Genomic DNA, 17,826 nt, shown 5'->3' on the forward strand with positions numbered 1-17,826 from the left:
AATTTTGGGGGAATTTTGGGTGAATTTTGGGGGATTTTGGGGGAATTTTGGGTGGAATTTCGGGTGAATTTTGGGTGAATTTTGTTGAAATTTTGGGGTGAATTTTGGGGGGAATTTTGGGGGAATTTTGGGGAGAATTTTGGGTGAATTTTGGGGGAATTTTGGGTGAATTTTGGGGAAATTTTGGGTGAATTTTGGGTGAATTTCGGGTGAATTTTGGGTGAATTTCGGCTGAATTTTGTTGAAATTTCGGGTGAATTTGGGTGAATTTTGGGGAATTTTGGGGAATTTTGGGGGAATTTTGGGGTGAATTTTGGGTGAATTTTGGGGGAATTTTGGGGAATTTTGGGGAATTTTGGGGAATTTCGGGTGATTTTGGGGAAATTTTGGGGTAATTTTGGGGTGGATTTTTGGGTTGAATTCGGGTTCTTTTTGGTTGATTTTTGGGTTGATTTTGGGGTGATTTCGGGGTCGAATTCGGGTGATTTTGAGTGAATTTCAGGGTGAATTTTTGAGATCGATTTCGGGGTTTTTGGGGGGGTAATTTTGGGTGAATTTCGGGTTTGATTTCTGGGCTGAATTCTTGTGATTTTGGGTTATTTTGTGGTTAATTTCGGGGTATTTTTGGGTTGAATTCGGATGATTTCGGGGCTGATTTCGGGGTTGATTTTTGGGGTAATTTTGAGTTTAATTTGGGTAATTTCAGGGTTCATTTTTGGGTTTAATTCGGGTAATTTCAGGGTTGATTACAGAGTAATTTTGGGTTGAATTCGGGTGATTTGGGGCTGATTTTGGGGTAATTTCGGGGTTCATTTCAGGGTAATTTTGGGTTGAATTCAGGTGATTTCGGGGCTGATTTCGGGGTAATTTGGGGTAATTTCGGGTGATTTTGGGGTTGATTTTGGGGGTAATTTTGGGTTGAATTTGGGAGATTTTGGGGCTGATTTTGGGGTGATTTTGGGGTAATTTTGGGGTTGATTTCAGAGTAATTTTGGGTTGAATTTGGGTGATTTCAGGGCTGATTTTTGGGCTGAATTTGGGTTATTTTGGGGTAATTTTTGGGCTGATTTTTGGGCTGAATTCAGGCGATTTCGGGGTAATTTCGGGTTTGATTTTGAGTTAAATTCAGGGTTATTTTGGTTGATTTTTGGGCTGAATTCGGGCGATTTTGGGGCTGATTTTTGGGTTAAATTCAGGTTAATTTTGTGTTGATTTCGGGTTCTTTTTGGTTGATTTTTGGAGTTGATTTTGGGTTAAATTCGGGTAATTTTTGAGTTGATTTTGGGGTAATTTTGGGGTAATTTCTGGTGATTTCGGGTCTGATTTCAGTGTTGATTTTGGGGTAATTTCGGGCAATTTCGGGGTTAAATTCGGGTGATTTTTGGTTCGATTTTTGGGCTGAATTCGGGCAATTTCGGGGTTGATTTCAGAGTAATTTTGGGTTGAATTCGGGCGATTTCAGGGCTGATTTCAGGATTGATTTTGGGGTAATTTCGGGGTAATTTCGGTGTTGATTTTTGGGTTAAATTCAGGGTAATTTTTGGTTGATTTCGGGTTTGATTTTGGGTTAAATTCGGGTAATTTTGGGGTAATTTCTGGTGATTTCGGGGCTGATTTCAGGGCTGATTTTTGGGTTTATTTTGGATTATTTTGGGGTTGATTTCGGGTTTGATTTTGGGTTAAATTCACTCAATTTCCGCTCATTTCCCCGCCCCTCCCCCCCTTACCTGCGCCGAGAGCTGGATCGGCCCCGGCAGCGGCAGCGCGGGGGGTGGGGGAGGGGCGGGCGGGGTCCCCGCGGGGGGTGGGGGAGGGGCGGGCGCGGGCGGGGTGGGGGAGGGGCCCTGCGGGAGCTGCGCGGCCGCGGCCGCCAAGAGCTGAGCCTGGGCCAGGAGCTGGGGGGGGGAGGGGAGGAGGGCGGCCAGCTGGGGGGGGAGGGGAAACAGGGGAGGGGGAGGGGCGGGGGGGCAGTGGGGGAGGGGCGGGGGGACAATGAGGGGACAGTGGGGGAGGGGAGAGAGGGGGAGATGAGACAGTGGGGGAGGGGATGATGAGGAGAGTGGGGGAGGGGCGGGAGGACAATGAGGGGGAGGGGAGATGATGGGGACAGTGGGGGAGGGGACAGAGAGGGGGAGATGAGACAGTGGGGGAGGGGCGATGGGGAAAATTGGGGGAGGGGCAATGGGGACAGTGGGGGAGGGGCAATGGGGGGAGGGGATGATGGGGGAGGGGCGTGGGAAAGAGGGGGACAGTGGGGGAGGGGCAATGGGGACAGTGGGGGAGGGGGACGGGACAGAGGTCACGAGGTCACAGGATGACATGATCAGGGGTCACAGGGTCAGGGGTCACGGGGTCACGAGGACAATGAACAGGACAGGGGTCACGAGGTCACAGAGGTCACAGGATCACATGATCAGGGGTCATAGGGTCAGGGGTCACGGGGTCATGGTGTCACAGTCAAGGGTCACGGGGTCATGAGGTCACGGGGGCAATGGCCAGGACAGGGGTCACAGTGGTCACAGGGTCACGGGGTCAGGGGTCACAGGGTCACGAGATCACAGAGGTCACAGGGTCATGAGGTCATGAGGTCACAGGGTCACATGGTCGGGGTCACAAGGTCAAGCGGACAATGACCAGGACAGGGGTCACAGGGTCATGAGGTCACAGAGGTCACGGGGTCAGAGGTCACGGGGACAATGATCGGGACAGGGGTCACGAGGTCACAGAGGTTACGGGGTCACAGAGGTCACAGGGTCATGGAGTCAGAGGTCATGAGGTCACGAGGTCACGGGGACAATGACCGGGACAGGGGTCACAGAGGTCACAGGATCACATGATGAGGGGTCACAGGGTCATAGGGTCACGGGGTCAGAGGTCATGGAGTCATGAGGATACAGGGTTACAGAGGTCAGGGGTCATGGGGTCACAGGGTCATGTGGTTATAGGGTCAGGAGGTCACAGGGTCACAGGGTCAGAGGTCACGAGGTCACGGGGACAATTACCAGGACGGGGTCATGGGGTCAGGAGGTCATGGGGTCATGGGGTCACAGAGGTCACGAGGTTACAGAGGTCACGGGGTCATGAGGTTACAGGGTCATGAGGTCACGGGGTCAGAGGTCACGGAGTCACAGGGACAATGACCAGGACAGGGGACACCGGACAGTGACACAGACAGGGGTCAGGGGTCAGAGGTCACAGGGGTCACAGGGTCAGGGGTCAGCAGCAGCCGGGTTTGGGGGAGGGGTCACACAGAGGGGGGGGAGGGGAGGGGGTGACACAGGAGGGGGAGGGGACAGGAGGGGTCACACGGGGTGGGGGAGGGGCAGCAGGGTCAGCACCAGCCCCAAGCCCCTCCCCCCGCGGCAGCAAAGCCCCAAAAAGCCCCAAAATCAACCCAAAAAAACTCAAAAAAAACCCCCAAAAAATAAAAAAAATTCCAAAAAAAATCCAAAAAAAAACCAAAAAGAAAAATCCCAAAAACCCCAAACAATAAATCCAAAAAAATCTCAAAAAAATCCTCAAAAAAAACCCCCAAAAATAAAAAAAACCAAAAAAACCTAAAAAACCCCAAAACAAAAAAAAAATCCAAAAATTTTCCAAAAAAAATCCCAAAATAATCCCAAAGAAATCCCCAGAAAACCACCCAAAAATTCCCAAAAAATAGAAAAAAAAAAAATTCCCCCAAAAATTAAAAAAAATTTTAAAAAATCCCAAAAAACTCCTCAAAAAAATCCCCCAAAAATTAAAAAGACATCCCAAAACCCCCAAAAAACTCCCAAAGAAAATAAAAAAAACTTTAAAAAAGCAAGAAAAATCCCCCCCAAAAAATCCCAAAAAAACTAAAAAAAAAGTCCAAAAAAACCCCCCAAGAAATAAAAAAAATTTTTAAAAACCCTCAAAATATCCCAAGCCTCCCCCCAAAAAAATCCCAAAAACCTCAAAACTCCCCAAAAAAAACCCCAAAAATATTTTTAAAAAATCAAAAAGACATCCCACAAATAAACTAAAAAAAAACCCCGAAAAATTAAAAAAAAAATCCCAAAAAAATTTAAAAAAAATCCCAAAAAAATCCCCCCCTAAAAAAATTAAAAAAAATCAAAATAACCCCAAAAAAATCCCCAAAATCCCCAAAAGAACCCAAAAATATTTTTTAAAAATTAAAAAAAAAATCCGACAAAAAACAACCAACCAAAAATTTTTTTAAAAATCAAAAAAAAAACCCCAAAAATTCAAAATAAATCCCAAAAAAATGTTTTTAAAAAATTTATAAAAAATCCCACAAAAAAAAACAACCAAAAAACCCCCAAAAAAATTTTTTAAAAATAAATTAAAAACCCCAAAAATTAAAAATAAATCCCAAAAAATGTTTTAAAAAAATTTTAAAAAAAATCCCACAAAAAAACAACCCCAAATAAACCCCAAAAATTTTTTAAAAATCAAAAAAAAACCCCAAAATTCAAAATAAATCCCAAAAAAATGCCAAAAAATAAAAAAAATCCCAAAAATTAAAAATAAATCCCAAAAAATGCCAAAAAATAAAAATAAATCCCAAAAAAATGCAAAAAAATAAAAAAAAAATCCCAAAAAAATCCCCAAAAAAATGAAAAAAAAATCCCAAAAAATCCCCAAAAAATTAAAAAAAATTTTTTTAAATTAAAAAAAAATCCCAAATGTCCCCAAGTGTCCCCAAGTGTCCCCAATCCCCTCCCCCCATTGTCCCCCCCCGTCACTCACCCCCGCCAGCTGAGACCCCGCCAGCAGCAGCTGGGGCTGGGGGGGAGGGGCGGGCTGGGGGAGGGGCGGCTCCGGGGGGGCGGGGCCGGGAACCTGCGGGGGGAGGGGAGAGAGAAATACACGGGGATTGGGGAAAATTCCAGAAAATTCGGGAAAATTCAGGAAAATTCGGGAAAATTCCAGAAATTCAGGATTTGGGGAAATTGGGGAAATTGGGGAAAGTTGGGGAAAATTCCAGAAAAACGGGAATTGGGAAATTTGGGGAAATTCAGGAAATTCGGGATTTGGGGGAGAAAAATGGGAATTCAGGAAAATTTGGGAAAATTCAGGATTTGGGGAATTGAGGGAAAATTCGGGAAAATTCCAGAAAAACGGGAATTGGGGGAAATTCAGGAAAATTCCAGAAATTCGGGAAAATTCGGAAAAATGAGAATTTGGGAAAATTCGGGAATTCGGGGAGAAAAACGGGAAAATTCAGGAAAATTTGGGAAAATTCCAGAAATTCGGGAATTCGGGAAAATTTGGGATAATTTGGGATTTGGGGAATTGGGGGAAAATTCGGGAATTTGGGAATTCAGAAAAGATCGGGAAAATTCCAGGGGAATTAAGGAAAATTTGGGGAAAATTCGGAAATTTTGGGGAAATTTGGGGTTTGGGGGGTTTGAGGGAAAATCAGGGATTTCAGAAAATTTCAGAAATTGGGGGAAAATTACAGGAATTCAGGAAAATTTGGGATTTGGGGGAAAATTCTGGGGATTCAGGAAAATTCAGGAATTCAGGATTTGGGGGAAATTCTGGGGATTTCTGGAAAATTCAGGATTTGGGGATTTGGGGGAAATTCGGGAGAATTTGGGGAAATTCAGGAAATTTATGAATGTCAGGTTTTGGGGGAAAATCTGGGGAACTCGGAAAAATTTGGGGGAAATTCAGGAAATTCGGGAAAATTTGGGAATTCTGGGAATTGGGGAAAATTGGGGAAATTTGGGAAATTCAGGAAATTTGGGGAATTTTGGGGTTTTGTGATTTTTGGGGGATTTTGGGGTGAATTTTGGGATTTTGGGGGCCGATTTTTGGGGTGAATTTTGGGGTGAATTTCGAGGTCAATTTGGGGATTTTGGGGTCAGTTTTGGGGTTTAATTTTGGGTGGATTTTGGGGATTTTTGGGGTTGATTTTGAGGGTGAATTTTGGGTATTTTTGAGTCGATTTTTGGGGTTTTTTTGAGCTGATTTTGGATGGATTTTGGGGCCAATTTTTGGGTTAATTTTGGGTTGTTTTCACCCCGGATTTTTTGTGTTTTGGGGCCGAATTTGGGGTGAATTTGGAGGATTTTTGGGGCTGATTTTTGGGTTGAATTTGGAGATTTTTTCGGTGTTTTTTTCGGGTTGAATTTGGGGATTTTTGTGCCCTTTTTTGGGTTGATTTTGGGTTGATTTTGGGGATTTTTGGGGCTGATTTTGGGGGTGAATTTTGGGTATTTTTGAGCCGATTCTTGGGTGTTTTTTTGGGGTGAATTTGGGGGATTTTGGGGCCAATTTTTGGTTTAATTTTGGGTTGTTTTCACCCCGGGTTTTTTGTGGTTTTGGGGCCGATTTTGGGGTGAATTTGGAGGATTTTTGGGGCTGATTTTTGGGTTGAATTTGAAGATTTTTTGGGTGTTTTTTCGGGTTGAATTTGGGGATTTTTGGGGCCGATTTTTGGGGTGAATTTTGGGTGTTTTTGAGCCGATTTTTGGGGGTTTTTTCGGGTTGAATTTTGGGGATTTTGGGGCTGATTTTTGGGTTGAATTTGGGGATTTTTGGGTCGGTTTTTGAGCCGATTTTTTGTGTTTTCACCCCGGGTTTTTTTTGTGTTTTGGGGCCGATTTTTGGGGCTGATTTGGGGTTTATTTTTGGTTGAATTCGGGGATTTTTTGAGTCGATTTTTGGGTTGAATTCGGGGATTTTTGATCCGATTTTTGGGTGTTTTTTCGGGTTGAATTTGGGGATTTTTGTGTCGGTTTTTGAGCCGATTTTTGCTGTTTTCACCCCGGTTTTTTTTGTGTGTTTGGGGCGGATTTCGGGGATCCCCTCCCCCCCCGTTTCCTGTTTTGTCGCCGCTGGGATTTCCCCGCCCCTCCCCCACCCCGGCACCAAAACAGCAGCGGGGGGAGGGGCGGGGGGGGGAGGGGCGGAAATTGGGGAGGAATTCGGGGATTTGGGGATGGAATTTTAATTTTTTTTAATTTTTGGGGGAATTTTTGGGATTTTTTTGGATTTATTTTGGGGCGGAATTTGGGGATTTTGAGGGTTTGAGATGGAATTTTTAATTTTCTTTTTTTGTTGTTATTTTGGGGGATTTTGGGGATTTTTAAAATTTATTTTGGGAAGGAATTTTTGAGGATTTTTAGGTTGGATTTTGGGGATTTTTTTGATATTTTTGGAGGATTTTGGGGCAGATTTTGGGGATTTTGGTGGGGTTGGGGATGGATTTTTTTTGTTGTTATTTTGGGGATTTTTGGGCATTTTTTTATTTTTAAAAAATTTATTTTGGGAGAATATTTGAGGATTTTTGGGTTGGATTTTGGGATTTTTTGGATTTTTTTGGGGATTTTTGGGGAGAATTTTGGGATGAATTTGGGGTGATTTTGGGGAAGATTTTTTGGAGGATTTTGAGGAGGATTTTGGGGCAGAATTTGGGGATTTTGGTGGGGTTGGGGATGGATATTTTTTGGTGTCATTTTGGGGATTTTGGGGATTTTTTTGAGATTTTAAAAAAATTTATTTTGGGAGAATTTTTGAGGATTTTTGGGTTGGATTTTGGGGGATTTTTTTGGATATTTTTGGAGGATTTTTGGGGTAGATTTTGGGATGGATTTGGGGTTATTTTGGGGAGGATTTTTTGAGGATTTTTTTGAGGATTTTTTTGAGGATTTTGGGGCAGAATTTGGGGACTTTGGGGGAGAATTTTGGGATGGATTTGGGGGTGATTTTGGGGAGGTTTTTTTGAGGATTTTTGGGTTGGATTTTTGGGGATTTTTTGGATTTTTTTGGGGATTTTTGGGGCAGATTTTGGGATGAATTTGGGGTAATTTTGGGGAGAATTTTTTTGAGGATTTTGGGGATTTTTGGGAGGATTTTTTTAAGGATTTTTGGGGTGGATTTGGGGCATTTTGGGAGTTACTTTTGGGTTAATTCTTGAGGGGTTTGGGACAGGATTTTTGAGGGGATTTTGGGTGTTTTTGGGGCGTATTTTTTTGATATTTTTGGGGTATTTTGGGGGTTATTTTTGGGGGTTTGGGGTGGGTCTTTTGGGGTATTTTTGGGTTAATTTTGAGTTTTTTTGGGTGGGATTTTTGGGTATTTCTAGGCAGGATTTTGGTTATTTTTGGGGATATTTTTGGGGTGATTTTTGGGATAATTTGGGGTGATTTTTGGGTTAATTTTGGGTTTTTTTAGGCAGGATTTTGAGGCAGGATTTTGGGTAATTTTGGGTTAATTTTGGGTTTTTTTGGGTGGGTTTTTTGAGGAGATTTTGGGCAGGATTTGAGATTTTTTGGGGGTATTTTTGGGCAGGATTTGGGTTATTTTTGGGGATATTTTTGGGGCAGATTTTGGGATAATTTTGGGGTCATTTTGGGGGTAATTTTGGGCAGATCTTGAGATTTTTTTGGGATATTTTTGGGTTAATTTTGGGGGTTTTTGGGCAGGATTTTGGGGTATTTTTCTGGTATTTTTGGGGTGATTTCTGGGATATTTTTGGGTTAATTTTGGGTTTTTTTGGGTGGGATTTTTGGGTATTTTTGGGTAGGATTTGAGATTTTTTGGGGGGTATTTTTGGGCAGGATTTGGGTTATTTTTGGGGTATTTTTGGAATATTTTTGGGTTAATTTTGGGTGTTTTTGGGCGGGATTTTTGGGTATTTTTGGGGATTTTTTGGGTGATTTTTGGGGTAATTTTGGGATATTTTTGAGTGTTTCTGGGCAGGATTTTGGGCAGGATTTTGGATTATTTGGGGGTGATTTTTGGGTTAATTTTGGGTTTTTTTGGGTCCCCCCTCTCTTACCTTGGCGCCGGGGCCGGGGGGGGCGGGGCCGAAGGGGGGGAGGGGCTTCGGCTGGGCCTGGGGGGAGGGGAGGAGTCAGAGACCCCCAAAAAAACCCAAAAAACCAAAAAAAACCCAAAAAAAAAACCCAAAAAACCCAAATCTCACCTGGTTCGTGTCGGGTCCATCGGGCTCTGGCTCTGGGGGGGGGAGGGGAAATCAGGGGGGGCCCAAAATCCGCTCTGGGACCCCCCAAATATCCCCCAAAATTCACAAAAAAATCAGAAAATATTCACAAAAAATCACAAAAAAATAAAATAAAAATCACAAAAATAATCACAAAAAAATCACAAAAAAATCACAAAAAAATCACAAAAAATAAAAAAAAATCACGAAAAAAAAATCACAAAAAAAATCACAAAAAAAATCCCAAAAAAATCCCAAAAAAATCCCAAAAAAATCATTAAAAAATCCCCAAATCCTAAAACACCCAAAAAATTTAAAAATGGCCCCAAAAATCCCAAAATTCCCGCAAATTACCCCAAAATTTTCCCTATTTTCCCCACAAATTCCCCAATATTTCCCCAAATTTCCCCCGATTTCCACAAAATTACCCCAAAATTGCCCCAAAAAAATCCCTAAAAAATTAAAAATTGCCCCAAGAATCCCAAAATTCCCCACAATTCCCCCAAATTCCCCCAAATTTCCCCAAAATCGCCCCAAAATGACCCCAAAAATCCCAAATTTCCCCAGAATGGTCCCAAAATGGCCCCAAAAATAATAAATTTCCCCAAAATCGCCCCAAAATTCCCCAAAATTTCCACAAAATTTCCCCAGAATGGCCCCAAAAAAATCCCAAAATCCCCAAAAAATTCCAAAATGACCCCAAATTCCACCAATATTCCCCAAATTTCCCAAAAAATCCCCAGAATGGCCCCAAAATTTTGCCAGAATGGTCCCAAAATGGCCCCAAAAATAAAAAAAAAATTCCCCAAAAATTAAAAAATGGCCCCAAAATTTCCTCAAAATTCCCTCAAAATGGCCCCAAAAATCCCAAATTTCCCCAGAATTCCCCAAATTTCCCCAAATTTCCCCAAACTCCCCCAAATTCCCCCAATTTTCCTGAATTTTCCCCGAATTTTCCCATTTCCTACCCGGGCGCTCCCCCGGCTCCTTCTCCAGCTCCAGGGGTTTGGACATCCTCAGTTCTGGGGGGAAAAAAAACCAAATCAGACCCAAAATTACCTAAAAATGACCCCTAAATTCAGTCCCAAATGACCTTAAAATGAGCCCCAAAATCACCCAAAAATCACCCAAAAATTACCCAAAAATTACCAAATTTTACCCAAAATTTACCCAAATTTCAGCAAACTGCCCCAAAAACGCCGAGTTCCCCCCAAATCCCCCAAAAATCCAAAAAAAATCCCCAAATTTCACCCAAAATCTCCCCAAATCTCGCCCAAAAAAATCCCAAATATAAAAAAAATTTAAAATAATCCCAAAATCCCCCAAATTTCACCCAAAATCTCCCCCCATAAATCCAAAAAAATAAAAAAAAAATTTAAAAATCCACAAATCCCCAAATCTCCCAAAATTCGCAGAAATCTCCCAAAATCTGCCCCCAAAATAAAAAAAATTTAAAAAATAAAAAAAAATCGTAATAAATTCACCCAAAATCTCCTCCCATAAATTCAAAAAAAAAAAAAAAAAAAAATCCCCAAAATCCCCAAAATCTCCCAAAATTCGCAGAAATCTCCCAAAATCTGCCCCCAAAAAATAAAAAAAAAAATCCAAAAAAAATCTAAAAAAAATTAAAATTTCCCCCAAAATTCACAGAACTCACCCAAAATCTCCCCCCAAAAAAATTTTAAAAAATCCCCAAAATCCCCAAAATCCCCAAAATTCACAGAAATCTCCCAAAATCTGCTCCCCAAAAACCCAAAATAATCAAAATAAAATCCCAAAATCGCCCAAAATCCGCTCGATTTCGCCCCAAATTTCACAGAACTCACCCAAAAAAAACCCGAAAAAATTAAAAATAAATTTAAAAATCCCCAAAAATCCCCAAAATTCCCCCAAAATCCGGGGGTACCTGCGGGGGGAGGGGCGGGGGACCCCGATCCGGGCGCGATTTTGGGGAATTTTGGGATTTTTTGGGATTTTTTTGGGTATTTTTTGGGTTTTTTTGGGGTTCCCGAGCGGCTCCAGGAGGGTTCGGGTGGGGGAGGGGCGGGGGTGACTCCCCGGGGCCGCCCCTCCCCCACCCCCCGCCCCCCGCCCCTCCCCCACCGCTCTCACTTCTCCCTTTCGCCCTTTTTGGGGTTTTTAAACCAAAAAAAATAAAATAAATTTGAATAAAAATGAGGAGATGGAGTGAAAGCGACCCAAAAATTTTGTGGGGGGGGAGGGGCGAAAAAAATTTAAATTTTACCAAAAAAAAATTTTAAAAACATCCAAAATTCCGCCTGAAAAAATAAAAAAAATCCGATTTTCGCCCAAAAAAAAACCCAAAAAATTCCACCAAAAAAACGCCAAAATAATCAAAATTCCACCCCAAAAAAATCCCAGAAAAACCAAATTTCACCTCAAAAAATCCCGATTTCCACCCAAAAAACCAAAAAAAATCCAAATTTCGCCCAAAAAAACCAAAATAATCGAAATTCCAGCCAAAAAAATCCCAAATTACCCCAAATTCTACCCAAAAAAACCCCAAAAATCCAAATTTCACCCAAATTAATCCCAAAAAAAAACAAAATTCCACCAAAAAAAACCCAAATCACCCCAACTTTCACCCCAAAAAACCCCAAAAACCAAAATTCCATCTAAAAAGATCCAAAAAATCCAAATTTCACCCAAAAAAAAAAAACCAAAAAACCAAAATTCCACCTAAAAAATCCCACAATAATCAGAATTCCAGCCAAAAAAAAAACAGAAATCCCCCCCAAAAAAATCCCAAATTACCCCAAATTCCACCTCAAAAAAATTAAAAAAAATCCAAATTTCACCCAAAAAATCTCAAAAAATCCAAATTTCACCGAAAAAAACAAAAAAACCCCCCAAAATTCCACCCCAAATATCCCAATTTTCCACCTCAAAAAAATCAAAAAAATCCAAATTTCACCACAAAAAAATCCCAATTTCCACCCAAAAAACTCAAAAAAATCCAAATTTCACCCCAAAACCCCAAAATTCCACCCAAAATTTCCCTAAAAACCAAAATTTTCACCCAAAAAAAACCCAAAAAATCCAAATTTCACCCAAAAAACACAAAATTCCACCCAAAAAATCCCAATTTCCACACAAAAAAACCCAAAAAATTCAAATTTCACCCCAAAAACCCAAAATTTCCCTCGAGGATCCCAAAAATTCCCAAATTCCACCCCAAAAAATCCCAAATTCCCCCAAAATCCCCTCCAGGAACCCCCAAAAAATCTCAAAAAATAAAAAAAAAAAAATCCAAAAAATCCCCAAAAGTCCCAAAAGTCCCAAAATCCACCCAAAAAAATTTAAAAATATTTTTAAAAATCCCCAAATCCCCCAAAAAATCCCCAAAAATCCCAAAAATCCCAAATTCTCCCCAAATTTCTGCCCTACCTGAGGCCCAGATGTTGGGGTTCACCATGGTGGGGTCGGGGGGGAAAATTTGGGGAAAATTTGGGGAAAAATTGGGGAAAATTTAGGGGAAAAAATTGGGAAATTTGGGCAAAATTTGGGGAGAATTTGGAGGAATTTTTGGGATTTTTTTGGGATTTTTGGGAGATTTTTTGGGGATTTTTTTGGGATTTTTTGGGAGATTTTTTGGGGATTTTTTGGGGATTTTTTTGGGATTTTTTGGGGATTTTTTGGGGGATTTTTTGGGAGATTTTAAGGAGATTTTAGGGGAAATTTTGGGGTTTTGGGGATGGGATTTTGGGGGATTTCAGGAGGATTTTGGGGATTTTTTTGGAGATTTTTTGGGAGAATTTTGGGGGATATTAGGGAGATTTTAGGGGGGATTTTGGGGGATTTTAAGGGGGATTTTTGGGAAATTTGGGGAGAATTTGGGGGGAAATTTGGGGATGGGATTCAGGGAATTTGGGGGAATTTTGGGGGGGATTTTAGGGGAAATTTTGGGGATTTTAGGAAGATTTTAGGGGAAATTTTAGGAAGATTTTAGGGGAGATTTTGGGGTTTTGGGGGTGGGAATTTGGGGGATTTTAGGAGGATTTTTGGGGGAGATTTGGGGGAATTTGGGGAGAATTTTGGGGAGATTTTAGGGAGATTTTAGGGGATTTTTAAGAGGATTTTGGGGAGATTTTAGGGGGGAATTTGGGGAGAATTTTGGGGATTTTAGGGGAGGTTTTGGGGGGATTTTAGGGAGGGATTTTAGGGGGGTTTGGGGATGGAATTATGGGAATTTTTGGGGTTTTAGGGAGGGATTTTGGGGAGATTTTGGGGATTTTGGGGGTGGGATTTTGGGGGATTTTGGGGGAATTTTGGGGTTTTGGGGTTCGGGTTCGGGCCCGGCCGCTCCAGGAAGCTCCGGAGGAAACGGAGCCGGAACCGGGGGGGAGGGGCCGGGGGAGGAAAAAACACCCGAAAAACTCAAAAAAAACACCCCAAAAAACTGCCAAAAAACACCCGAAAAACACCCCAAAAATACAAAAAAAACCCACCCAAAACCACCCGAAAAACTCAAAAAAAACCACCCCAAAAAACACCCAAAAAACATCAGAAAAACTGCCAAAAAACACCCGAAAAATACCAAAAAAATCACCTCAAAAACTACCAAAAAAACACCCGAAAAACACCCGAAAATCACCCAAAAATACTCAAAAAACACCCAAAAAAATCACTCAAAAAACACCCGAAAAACACCCAAAAATCACCAAAAAATACCCAAAAAATCACCCCAAAATCTACCAAGAAAGCACCCAAAAAACACCACAAAAACTCCTAAAAAACACCCAAAAACTGCCCAAAACCACCCGAAAAACGCCCAAAAAATCACCCCAAAAATCACTCCAAAAATACCCGAAAAACTCCTAAAAAACACCCGAAAAATACCCAAAAAATCACCCCAGAAACTACTAAAAAAACACCCGAAAATCACCCAAAAAAACACCCAAAAAACACCCGAAAATCAGCCCCAAAACTGCCCCAAAAAAACCCCAAAATCAGCCCAAAAAAACACCCGGAAATCACCCAAAAATCAGCCCAAAAATCACCCAAAAATACCCAAAAAACACCCGAAAAACTTCTAAAAAAAAAATCCAAAAAACTGCCCAAAATCAGCCTAAAAATCACCCCAAAAACACCCAAAAAACGCCCCAAAAACTGGCAAAAAAACCCCGAAAAATTCCTAAAAAACACCCAAAAAATCACCCAAAAAACGCCCCAAAAACTCCTAAAAAAACCCAAAAATTGCCAAAAAATCCCCCAAAAACTCCCCAAAAAAAAAATCCGAAAAACGCCCCAAAAACACCCGAAAATGACCCAAAATTACCCAAAAATACCCAAATTTGGGACACTGTGACACTGGGAATGTCCCCAAGGTGAGGACACTGAGAGACCAGAAATGTCCCCAAGACAGGGACACGGTGACACTGAGATTGTCCCCAAGGTGAGGACACAGTGACATCCTGATTGTCCCCAGTGTGGTGACGGTGCCACCCTGAATGTCCCCAAACTGGGGACACCAGGACACCGAGATTGTCCCCAAGGTGGTGGCAATGTGACACCGGGATTGTCCCCAAGACACGGACACTGAGACATCCTGAATGTCCCCAAGCTGGGGACACGGGAATGTCCCCAAAGTGAGGACACTGAAGTCACCAATGTCCCCAAGACAAGGACACGGTGACACCGGGAATGTCCCCACAGGGGTGACAATGTGACACTGGGATTGTCCCCAAGACAAGGACAATGCCACAACCTGAATGTCCCCAAAGTGAGGACACGGTGACACCGGGATTGTCACCAGCGTGGGGACAGTGTGACACTCTGAATGTCCCCAGATTGGGGACACTGAGACACCAGGATTGTCCCCAGGACAGGGACACGGTGACATCGGGATTGTCCCCAAATGGGGACATCGGGATTGTCCCCGAGATGGTGACACTGCCACACCAATTGTCCCCAAATTGGGGACACCAGGACACCGAGATTGTCCCCAAGGTGGTGGCAATGTGACACTGGGAATGTCCCCAACTGGGGACATCACGATTGTCCCCAAGGTCGTGACACTGTCACCCTGAATGTCCCCAGAACAGGGACACTGAGACATCCTAAATGTCACCGAGATGGGGACACGGTGACACCGGGATTGTCCCCAGGACAGGGACATGGTGACACTGGAGATGTCCCCAAGGTGAGGCCATCAGGACTGTCCCCGAGATGGTGACACTGCCACCCCAATTGTCCCCAAACTGGGGACACTGAGAGACCGAGATTGTCCCCAGAGGAGTGACACCGTGCCACCCTGAATGTCCCCAAATTGGGGACACCAGGAATGTCCCCAAGGTGGGGACACGGTGACACCAGGATCGTCACCAGAGAGGTGACAAAGGTGACACCGGGAATGTCACCAAGGTGAGGACATGGGGACTCTGGGATTGTCACCAAGGTGAGGACACTGCCACCCTAAATGTCCCCAAATTGGGGACACCAAGACACTGAGATTGTCCCCAGTGTGGTGACACTGCCACCCTGATTGTCCCCAGGACAGGGACATGGTGACACTGGAGATGTCCCCAAGGTGAGGCCATCAGGATTGTCCCCAAGATGGTGACACTGCCACCGTGAATGTCCCCAAATTGGGGACACCAGGACACCAGAAATGTCCCCAAGGTGAGGACACTGAAGTCACCAATGTCCCCAACACAGGGACACGGTGACATCGGGATTGTCCCCAAGATGGTGACGCTGCCACCTTGATTGTCCCCAAACTGGGGACACCAGGACACCGAGATTGTCCCCAAGGTGGTGGCAATGTGACACTGGGAATGTCCCCAACTGGGGACATCACGATTGTCCCCAAGGTCGTGACACTGTCACCCTGAATGTCCCCAGAACAGGGACACTGAGCCATCCTAATTGTCACCGAGATGGGGACACGGTGACACCGGGATTGTCCCCAGGACAGGGACATGGTGACACTGGAGATGTCCCCAAGGTGAGGACACGGTGGCACCGGAATTGTCCCCAACAGGAGGACATGGGGACACCGGGATTGTCCCCAAGGCAGGGACGATGCCACCCTGTGAATGTCCCCAAGGTGGTGGCACCGGGAATGTCCCCACAGGGGTGACAATGTGACACTGGGATTGTCCCCAAGGTGACAACACGGTGACATCAGGATTGTCCCCAGAGAGGTGACACTGCCACCCTGAATGTCCCCAAATTGGGGACACCAGGACACCGAGATTGTCCCCAAGGTGGTGGCACTGCCACCTTGATTGTCCCCAAGGCAGGGACACCCCGAGGTCCCCAAATGTCCCCAAATGTCCCCAAGGCCGTGACCTTTGACCCCAGGGCAGGGACGCGGTGACACCGCAGAGGAAATGTCCCCAAGGGGGTGGCACCGAGTGTCCCCAAATGTCCCCAAATGTCCCCAAGGGGGTGGCACCCAGTGTCCCCAAATGTCCCCAAATGTCCCCAAATGTCCCCAATGTCCCCAATGTCCCCAAATGTCCCAAATGTCCCCAAATGTCCCCAAATGTCCCCAAATGTCCCCAAATGTCCCCAAATCCCAAATGTCCCCAATGTCCCCAAATGTCCCCAAATGTCCCCAAATGTCCCCAATGTCCCCAAATGTCCCCAAATGTCCCCAAATCCCAAATGTCCCCAATGTCCCCAAATGTCCCCAATGTCCCCAAACCCCAAATGTCCCCAAATGTCCCCAAATGTCCCCAAATGTCCCCAATGTCCCCAAATGTCCCCAAATGTCCCCAAATCCCAAATGTCCCCAAATGTCCCCAAATCCCAAATGTCCCCAAATGTCCCCAAATGTCCCCAATGTCCCCAAATGTCCCCAAATGTCCCCAAATCCCAAATGTCCCCAAATGTCCCCAAATCCCCAATGTCCCCAAATGTCCCCAAATGTCCCCAATGTCCCCAAACCTCAAATGTCCCCAAATGTCCCCAAATGTCCCCAATGTCCCCAAACCTCAAATGTCCCCAAATGTCCCCAAATGTCCCCAATGTCCTCAATGTCCCCAATGTCCCCAAATGTCCCCAATGTCCCAAATGTCCCCAAATGTCCCCAAATGTCCCAAATGTCCCCAAATCCCAAATGTCCCCAAATGTCCCCAAATGTCCCCAAATCCCAAATGTCCCCAAATGTCCCCAATGTCCCCAAATGTCCCCAAATGTCCCCAAATGTCCCCAAGTGTCCCAAATGTCCCCAAATGTCCCCAAATGTCCCCAATGTCCCCAAATGTCCCCAATGTCCCAAATGTCCCCAAATGTCCCCAAATGTCCCAAATGTCCCCAAATCCCAAATGTCCCCAAATGTCCCCAAATGTCCCCAAATGTCCCCAAATCCCAAATGTCCCCAATGTCCCCAAATGTCCCCAATGTCCCAAATGTCCCCAAATGTCCCCAAATGTCCCAAATGTCCCCAAATCCCAAATGTCCCCAAATGTCCCCAAATGTCCCCAAATCCCAAATGTCCCCAAATGTCCCCAATGTCCCCAAATGTCCCCTCCCCCCCCCGTTACCTCTCCGGCCGCCCTCGGACGTTCCCAGCCCGGGACCTGCGGGGGGAGGGGCGGGGGGGGGGTCAGGGCCGGGTCAGCCCCTCCCCCACCCTGAGACCCCAAATTGGGGTGGGGGAGGGGCGGGGACAGAAAATGGGGGAGGGGAGACAAAAAATGGGGGAGGGGGAGGGGCAGAGACCCCGAATTTGGGGTGGGGGAGGGGCGGAGATCCCAAAAATGGGGGAGGGGAGACAAAAATTGGGGTGGGGGAGGGGCGGGGACACAAAAACTGGGGGTGGGGGAGGGGCGGGAATAAAAAAAATGGGGGTGGGGGAGGGGAGGGGGAGCCCCAAAAAAATCCTGGGGAGGGGGGGGGGGGGAGATTTTTGGGGG

At 44.5% G+C, this 17,826-nt stretch overlaps 1 protein-coding gene across 1 annotated transcript in view; it reads right to left on the minus strand.

Moving 5' to 3' along the window:
* The window catches only part of POU2F2 (POU class 2 homeobox 2), a 28,416-nt gene extending 16,039 nt beyond the window's left edge, over positions 1-12,377 (minus strand). The window contains exons 1-5 of the mRNA XM_033084423.1: positions 12,350-12,377; positions 9,910-9,963; positions 8,924-8,955; positions 8,777-8,833; positions 1,728-1,925 (exon numbers count right to left, since the gene is read on the minus strand). Of these exons, the coding sequence (XP_032940314.1) occupies positions 1,728-1,925; positions 8,777-8,833; positions 8,924-8,955; positions 9,910-9,963; positions 12,350-12,377 (369 nt within the window). The remainder of the gene's footprint in view (positions 1-1,727; positions 1,926-8,776; positions 8,834-8,923; positions 8,956-9,909; positions 9,964-12,349) is intronic.
* Between the last annotated feature and the right edge of the window lie 5,449 nt (positions 12,378-17,826).

The sequence above is a fragment of the Catharus ustulatus genome, chromosome 39 (assembly GCF_009819885.2).
Source record: "Catharus ustulatus isolate bCatUst1 chromosome 39, bCatUst1.pri.v2, whole genome shotgun sequence".
NCBI classification, from domain to species: domain Eukaryota; kingdom Metazoa; phylum Chordata; class Aves; order Passeriformes; family Turdidae; genus Catharus; species Catharus ustulatus.